At 32.7% G+C, this 9,069-nt stretch overlaps 1 protein-coding gene across 1 annotated transcript; it reads right to left on the bottom strand.

Moving 5' to 3' along the window:
* Positions 1-929: 929 nt before the first annotated feature.
* Positions 930-2,849, bottom strand: LOC118047558 (NAC transcription factor 56). Its single transcript, XM_035056894.1, has 3 exons — positions 2,503-2,849; positions 2,069-2,376; positions 930-1,929 (listed from the first exon to the last, which is right to left on the bottom strand). Exons 1-3 carry the CDS (start codon positions 2,702-2,704, stop codon positions 1,372-1,374), a joined length of 1,068 nt encoding a protein of 355 aa, XP_034912785.1. The 5' UTR covers positions 2,705-2,849; the 3' UTR covers positions 930-1,371.
* Between the last annotated feature and the right edge of the window lie 6,220 nt (positions 2,850-9,069).

Below are 9,069 nucleotides of genomic sequence, written 5' to 3'. Positions count from 1 at the left end.
GCTCACGAGATCATCGATCTTTCTCATGCGACAACAATGGGTGTCAATTATCTTGTCACGTTCCTATAGTATATTAAACATCTGCAGCTGATACATCACCAACACTGTATTACTTTGTGTCATCTACAATTTTTGTTATGTATTAATCTGTTTCTAAATGATCAATAGTAATAAAATAAGCTGGTAGAGGAACTTCAAGACCATAGAGCTAGAAAAGAACAATTAAAACAAGTCACGAACAGTAATTAAGATGGGTCCATTTCAATCGTTTTAGCCCCTTTTTTTTTTCTTTTTCTTGATTTCTCAGACAATGATTAAATATTTGCTTATGAATGCTAATGATTCTTGTCCTTGTTATGAACAGTTGAATGAAACAATTCCATACTAGAAAATTTATCAAGTTTCTGATCAGGATCTATATGCTCCAGCATGGAAGATAGTAATCACAAATTCTCGAACTATTTTCTTGCAATAAGTTGTATTTTGAAGAAAAAAAACGAAAATCCAAGAACTAATCAAGTTTCCGAAGAAATATGGTGTTCCAGATTTGCTACAAACCCAAAAAATATGTACTAACCCATAAGAAAATTATACCAGTGCCATAATCACAATTCATACATGCTTCTCTACAGATTCTTCACAAACATGAACATGGCTGGAAAAGATAAAGTAACCGAAAGAACTAAGAGCCTTTACCTTCTAGGGTTTATGCATTAAACAAAAAATTATGCAAAAGAGTCAAGCATGCCATCTTTAAACGCCAAGCATCACTGAGCAATAAAAGGAAGTCATTATTGCACAATCTTAATTATCCAATGATCAAGATGAACGCAAATATACAACAAAGGCAAACCATGGCCAATAATATATATTATTGGAATAATTAATTAAGAAACTTTTAATAAATATAAACTGTTGTGTAGACAAGGTTTAATCGTAAAGCAGAACAATTTTATATATATATCACTGATCAACAATTTTATTTTTCTATAATATCAGGATCCCACCTCCTATTTTTCTTTGCTTCCTTAATAACAATATAATAAGAGCAAACATTTACAGAATATATATTCAGCTATATATAAACATCTCCATCTATATGAATTGTATCTACGGCCTCGCTTCAAATTGGCAGCTACATGTTTCATTTGGAGAAACTGGAGGCCACTGAATGACTCTCTAATCTCTTCCTAACAATCCAAATCTCAATGTAACCCCAATGGAAAGCTGATACAACTACTAATCAATCGACGACCGTCTATATATATAAACAAGTATATAACTTGATTACTATTTGAATGCTTCATATTATCCACTGGGAATGGATTCATAGGTCTAAATATAATATATGCATAGACCAGTGAATTAAGATTAGTTTAATGAGTACCAGTTCATGCCTGGAATTTGATATGGTGGCCTAAAAATTCCATTTCCCATAGACCCCAGTATTGTCTGTTGGTGCAATTGAGATGTATGTGGAAGTTGACTGAGAAGAGCAACTATGGAACTATTCCCTTCATTCGCCACAACACTTTCATCTCCATTAATATCCCCTTGAAATCTCTTACATGATGAAGGGACAGCCAGGTCCTCGTCGGTCCAATACAGTGATGGGAGTGTTCTTTTGAGTGGAAGCCTAGGTAGGTGATCTGGCTTGGATACTGGAGAAGCGACGTGAGACATAGAACTGCTGCTTCTGATGCCATCATTGCTGCTTATTATTCCTTCGAATAAATTATGGTCATTGTCAAGCAATGTCTCAAAGTTTGTGCCTTTAGCAAGATGAAGTGTTCCATTCTGATGGTTACCAACCAGTATCGAAGGTGGTATTGATCCAAGAATATCATCCATAGAATCATCTTTATCGTGATCTATTGGTCTATGTGTGTTGTTTTTCTTGTATATTCGACATAACACCCAATCATCAAGCTACAACGAAAGGTAGAAACAAACAAACAAACAAAAAACAGTAATCACCATTAGTCTTACAGTGTTTTCGAAAAGTATCCAAAGTGAAAAGACAATACATATGCAATAAAAAACTCGGTAGAAAGTGATCACTAATTACCCTCAAGGAGTTTTTCTTGTTTCCCAAGTCACATCCTGGTGGCTTGTTTTTGACTTTGTTATCAGCTAACCGGTATTCGTGCATGATCCAATTGGTTTTGATCCCTTTAGGAGGCTTGCCTCCATAGAAGACCAGGGCTTTTTTTACCCCAACTTTCTGTGTACCACCTAAAGTTAATATTGGCTTATCAGTTCCCGTAGCCTTCCAATACCCTGAAGTTGCTGCCCTGTTTGGCCTAGTTCCATTAGGGTACTTCCGGTCCCTCGGACTGAAAAAGTACCATTCTTGTTCACCAAACGTGGCCTTAGCTGAACAAAAGTTGAACCCACCATTTATTAGGCTTTATATATATATATATATATATATATATATAATAGTACACAATAAGTAATAAGAATCGGATTTCCAAGTTAGCAAATTAATTTGGATGTAACCTGGTAACTCCCATGGATCAAACTTGTAAAGATCAACTTCTGCAATAATCGCCACAGGGAGAGGAGCAGAAGTGGTCTTTTTCTTGAGGTAGTGAACAACTAGCTCTTCATCTGTGGGGTGGAACCGGAACCCTGGTGGAAGGTTTGGTTGTTGAGAGCCGCCGCCTCCGGCACCTCCTGTGGATGAATCAGTGCTCTCCATTAATTGCTGGAGTGGTGGATTTGAGAAATTGAGGAGTCCTGAGATGATTTAGAGGGTTTATTATCAGAGAACATGCTACAATTTAGAGAGGTGGTTCAAATGTTGCATTGAGGTGGCATGATCCTTCTTTTATAAGGACAGAAGTGGGAGTTACCACATCTGATGGGTATTTAGGGCAAGAATTAAAAACCAAAGGGACTTTATCTTAACCACGGATTATGATCTGACACGTAATAGACTTGAAGGGTTGATTAGTAATTTTACTATTGTGATTACCTAATCACCCATTTTGTCTCAGCTAAATTCATGCATATGTTGACAAAAGCATACACAGGTCTTTATTTTATTTAAAAATATCTTATAATAATATTTTTTTATTTTTAAAAATTTATTTGTTTTAACATTAAGGCATCAAAATAATTTAAAAAAACTAAAAAAAAGTACAGCCCATCAGTGGAAATAAACGGTTAGAAGAGAGTGATGCAGGGGTGATGGGCAGCTGATCGCGACACAAACTAGGAACAGAGCCATTGATAGAAAGACACGTGTAATCCTAAAGTCATGGCACAAACCGAAGCTTTTACATGCTTAAGATGTCATGCTTTTGGTTTAATCCCTCCAATTTAAGGGTCCCCCGGTCCTCCCCCTCTTTTAAAGCCAATCTCTTAGACTAGGGTACTAGCTAGTTAGACTATAGATGCCTTTCAGTCTCCACTTAATTAATTCTTTTGCTTTGGTTTTGGTCCAAATTGATGAGCAAAATCAAAACTTAATTAAATCATTATTCTAATTGATAAAGAATGGTGTAAATTAATTTGAGGATATTATTAATTTATTGTTATATTAGTATAAGCATATGATACAAAATTTCTACAAGCCCAGAGCTTAAATTTTATGATAACCGGTCATTCACAAATTTATATATTATTTTTTTAAAAAAACATTATCTATTTCAATGGTCCAAGATTAGAATTAGTTGGATGATATATATATATATCATACTTTATTGGTCCATAAATATTTGCATCAAAATTCAGTGCTTCATTTCTTTTACAAAATAAAAAAAGGGACCCAATGATCTATAAGACGCTAAATTTCTCGAAGGGAGTGGAAAGTGTCTTTTACATATGCTCTCAATGTCTATTTATTGTACACAAATATAAAGACAATTAAAAAGTGAGAAAAAAAGGTGGGCTTCTCTCTCTTTTTGTGTTCTTGTTACGAATAATAATACCATGGAAAGAGTGGGAACAAGTAGAAAACAATGGTGGAAGATGAGAGGTCCATGGGGCTTCAGCCCTTTGACCAGCAACCCAGCAATGGACACAAAAGATCGAATCTTGATACCATCCACACCCCTCGTCACCGTCGGGCGTGGCAAGAAAATGTTCATGGCGGAAACAGCAGCTCAGTGGGGTCCAATGCTTCTTGCATGATAGACCAACGGGACCCATTAAATGGATGTCACTTCCTGTAAGTCTGTTTCTTATCCGCAGGAAAAACACCAGCCCTTTCACATCTCCCGCCGTCCTTGTTAGCCTGAACTCCCCTTCTCTTCCCACACTTGGGATCGGTGGCAAGGAGAGGAGGGTGGGTGGAGTCTACGGTGGTCATGGCTTCTATGGCTAGACTGTAACCTAACAACCCTCTTTATTGGTCCTCCTGTACTCCATGATCTTTAATTTAATTCACACCAACCAGAGTAATCAACATGCATGGGACCTTGAGGTACATCGCGTGACTCATAAAATGCTCTTTCTTATCACGAAGAAAAAAAAAAAAGGCTACAAGTGGATATATAGAGCTCGGCTACGATGATCATATATGACTGGTTCATTGGATCCACCTTTGGAGTTGCACTTTGTTTTGTCTCAATCAACTCCTTCAAATTTGAATACTGTCCCAATTGACTTTGTGAAGGTTTTTAATCCTGAATGTAGATCACAAAGTTTATGAACATTTCTAACCGTGAATTACCCGTATCAATAAATAAAAAGAATCATAAAGTTAGAAAAATTAAATGATAGAAAAATTTAAATTAGAAATATTATATTTAAAAAAAAAATCTTTTTCATTTTTAAAAAGAATTTAATGTAAAAAAAAATAGATGAATTAAAATAATCTCTTTAAAAACTAAATAAATACATAATAAAAAAAACAATCATTGTTAAAACAAAGCTAAATAACCAAATAAAAAAAAAAAAAAGAGAAAAGGGTTTAAATCTAGATATAAATTAAAAAAATAAGGGAGCCCGCGCCTATGGGCCCTTATGTTTTTAAAAAATAGACCGACACATGTCAAACTAATGACATGAATCATTAGATCAAAAGCACCAATATGAAAAAAAAATCATAAAATCTAATCTTTAGCAAATCAAACACTGAAGGATAGAACTGAGAAAAAAAAATCAATCGTATAAAAGGATCTAAAAAAAATAGTAATTAAAAAATAAAGGTGAAATAAAAATTAAATTAGAGGGTAGCTATAAATTTTTTATTAGAGGGTTAAATTGAAAACAAAATTTTAACAAAAATAAAAAAAATCAAAAGAATGAAGACCAAATTTAAAAAAAAAAAGTAAAAAAACCTTAAACTTGGATTGAATGATGAAATTGAGAACCAATAAAATTTTTACAAAGAAAGATCATGGAAAAAAATAAAAAATTAAAAGAATAAGGTTCAAATTAGAAAAAAAAAAACTATATAACAAATTAAAATTGAAGGACTAAATTAAAAATAAATAAAACTTTTACAAAAGAATTAAGAAAAAAAAAAAATTAAAACAATAAGGATTAAAGTTGAAATATCAACAGTAAAAAGGATTAACCGTAATTTTAGGGGATTTAGACATAAATACCTCCGGTCAACAAATTTAATTTTTTTTAACTGTGGTAATTTAGATATTTTACTTAAAAAAAAGATATTTACATCCCAAACAATATTTTAATAATTATCAAATTACCCTAGGGCACCTCATTTATTTTTTCTTTAAAAAACAAGAGGTAATTTCACCGCTGTATATCAGCATAGTAATAAACTGAGTATAATAGATACACAATGCGCGTTTTATATTTTTGTTAATGTTTTCCTATAAGATGTATACTCTTCGTTGCGGGGCAAATAACATCACTCAATCAATAAAAGATGGAAAAAGAGAAATATGACTGAGCCGAGCAATGTTGCCCTAACAGCAATTTATAATAAAAAGTACAAAGATTTGCAGTCAAGAAAGTAAGTCAAAGTGGATTGACTGACATTTTCTGCTTTTTTTTTTTTTTTAAATCCAATAATGAAGTATCATCTCAAGGGTTCTATTTAGAACCTTATGTCAACAACTTGAAAATCAACTTCACTTAGGAGACCATGCTCGAGCATGCAGAATAAAAATGAAAGGAAATGCAGCAGTAACTTTGCAAGAAACTCTACCTTTTCCGCCTTATAGAGAAAAACCCTTTATTAAGCAAGCAATTTTCAGAATTTTTTTTGAAAAAGAAGGCAAGAAAATACTGAGAAGGAAATACAGTAAACATATGATTGCAAAGCATAATTAAAGTCAAGTTCTCAGTGAAATAATGGTGTAACTTAAAGGCAATGGAGTTGATATAGCTTTATTGAAGAAAGTTCATGGTGATTGAGGGAATCTTTAAAGGCAGTTAGAACACTTTTGCGACCTAGCCTTCATGCATGGCAATACTGCATATATGGTTGCAACAAGCACCTCCACTCCATGATCTTTTTCCTTGATAAATGTTTAAGCAGCCAATGAATAATGACAGTACTGATGTTATAGCAGATGGACATCGCAACTCAATTTCAACAGTGCACATTCCTAGAAGAGTTTCAGAATTTACAGCACCAGAAGACAACTTCCAAATACACAGTGATGCCTTTAAGTTTTCTGTTGTTGTTTTGTGAGATGAAAATAAAAATAATATCCATTTCTCACCACAGATTCATAAACTTCTGCAATATCAAAGAAAGTTGTACTATAATCAACACTAACTGTATCAAAAGCTGCTCTAGCAGCCTTGTTTTCCATCATTGCAAAACAAAGAGATTGAAATGTTTAATGGAGGAGAAATTAAAAAGACATTTAGTTATAAAGACATATATAGAGCTTTTTGTGGAGCAAACAAATAAAATGGCAAGCCATAAAACTAACACAAACCTGTGTAATTTGTTATTAAATTGAACATGGCAATTCTTAGCTGATATCAGTACCCTATGACAAAGCACCAATTTCAAGCCTTAATAACTTTCTACTTGGAGAGATTATAGCAGTAAAATATGGCAATTTCATACCCAAATTTCTCCATGCCTCCACTAAACTCATTTGTCTTTATGATTGAGGAGTCCCACCACTTTATTAAATTTACGAACGAACGAACAACGAACAACGAATAATAATAATAATAATAATAATAATAATCCATAATAATAATCCAACTCACTTGTAAACTAAAATTATTTAATGAATAACACAAATTGTTTTCTTTATTTCTTAAATGTACATATAATAATTATTACATTGTTATTTATAAAACCTTATAAAAATCAATTTAAGTTTATAATTCTATTTTATAGAACAACAACAACAATGAAATGATGGTGATATAATGATGATAATATTAAATAAGAACATGTAAAATTAGTGTGTTGGAATCCATTAGTATTTTATATGGTATATTTTGTAATGCAAGTTAGGTAGTTGATGTATTCTTTTTTGAAATACATGATGTAAGGTAATTAAAAAAAATAATAAGTCCATAATTCAACATTATATACATGATATCCGAATATAAAACATATCCGAATATAAAACATATCTTAAATTAATGATTCATACAAATAATTGTAATGATCATCAATGATTTACTACTTAGTATAGATTATTAATATGTAATTATATATATTTTTAATGCACATAAAGTTATAATTTTTAAATGTGGCAGAAGAAAAATAAAATTAGTAGTCGGGTATATATGACAATCGAGATGTGATTTTGTGAGAAGCTATAAAAAATTTAAATAAATTCTCAAAATAATTAAAAAAAAACAATTCATCTAGTGATTGTTGTGTGAGGGTTTGGGTGCGTAGAAAAACCCACCCGACCTGTTACCATCCCTTATATATATATATGAGTTAATAAATTATTGTAAAATATTTATAAAACTTTATCCATCAAGTTAATCTTTAATTTTAAGTTAAAATGGATAGAACAAAAAGATAAGATATCTCGTAAAAATAAGGGGATATGTACACTGCAATACAAGAACTTTTATTGAATCTTAATTATTGCGATACACACACACCCTTGTTCAATCATATTTTTGCAACACTCAAGAAGCATAAATAAAATGCATTGTATCTATTAATATTGTAGTTCAAAAAAGTCTCGAGTTCGATTCTTTCATTTTTAACAAAATAAAAACATTTTAACATTTACTATTACCAATTCGAAGCTCGTGGTGGCTTGTTTTGAAGGAAATTACTGTCAAAATGCTTCGGAATTCTCATAAATTGATACAGCTTGTTGATATCTTTGCACTGGATGTGGCTGATATTAATTGCTTCTCATGCATGATAAGATCCCTTAACTTTAGATTTGAATGAGCCTTTTGACAAGCATTTTCGATCTTTATTAGGTTTGTATTATAGCATTTTCTACGTCTATTAAGATGTGGTTCAACGTTTTTGGCAGACATCCTTTTCTTTTTTTCCGTCGTGGCTTCAATATTTTCCATGGGAATATTTCTTTGGATACCAAACAAAGCTTAATCATGAGGCTTGAGGCAAGTCTCCTTGATTTACGCCATGGGAAAGGCCTAATTCCCTCTACTTTAGCAGATTCGAACAAGTGACAATTTCATGACGCTTTTACATGCGATGGATATCTCGCTACTCATTTTGGCAGAGTGCACAAAATTCAGAAAAACTTAAGTTTCATTTATTTGAGCTCCAAGCCACTCGCTAATCAATCTTGACCACCTACATAAACATCAGTCTCACAAAACCAAAGGAGGCCATAAGGGCTTGCGTTTCTGAGATGGCCACGTAAAAAGAACATGTACAGGAGCCTTGAGCTATATGTCTGGATTTGATCTATGTAAGAGATCTTCATTCATCCCACTTTACAGGCCTTCCATGATTTTAGTGACAACTTTCAATAAGAAACACTTAACTAGAGGCCTGTACACATCATACTCACAATCTCTGATCATTTCAATTGATTTCATTTCTCCAAAAGTTGAGTGCTTGCTTTTATATGGCATTATCCTATAACCTATACGCCATCATGCAAGTAGCTTGCGTTCTTGCATGTGGTGATTCTGTCCCCGTTGATTGCTTGTCATAGTACAAATGCT

The sequence above is a fragment of the Populus alba genome, chromosome 11 (genome assembly GCF_005239225.2).
Source record: "Populus alba chromosome 11, ASM523922v2, whole genome shotgun sequence".
NCBI lineage: Eukaryota > Viridiplantae > Streptophyta > Magnoliopsida > Malpighiales > Salicaceae > Populus > Populus alba.
This window is presented reverse-complemented; position numbering and strand designations above follow the sequence as displayed.

Excerpts from the sequence above, each read along its gene's own strand:
- LOC118047558 (XM_035056894.1), bottom strand. The coding sequence starts at position 2,704 with ATGGAGAGCACTGATTCATCCACAGGAGGTGCCGGAGGCGGCGGCTCT. Across the intron at positions 2,377-2,502 it reads TGATCCATGGGAGTTACCAG|CTAAGGCCACGTTTGGTGAA; the intron begins GTTACATCCAAA and ends ACTTTTGTTCAG. Across the intron at positions 1,930-2,068 it reads ACAAGAAAAACTCCTTGAGG|CTTGATGATTGGGTGTTATG; the intron begins GTAATTAGTGAT and ends CTTTCGTTGTAG.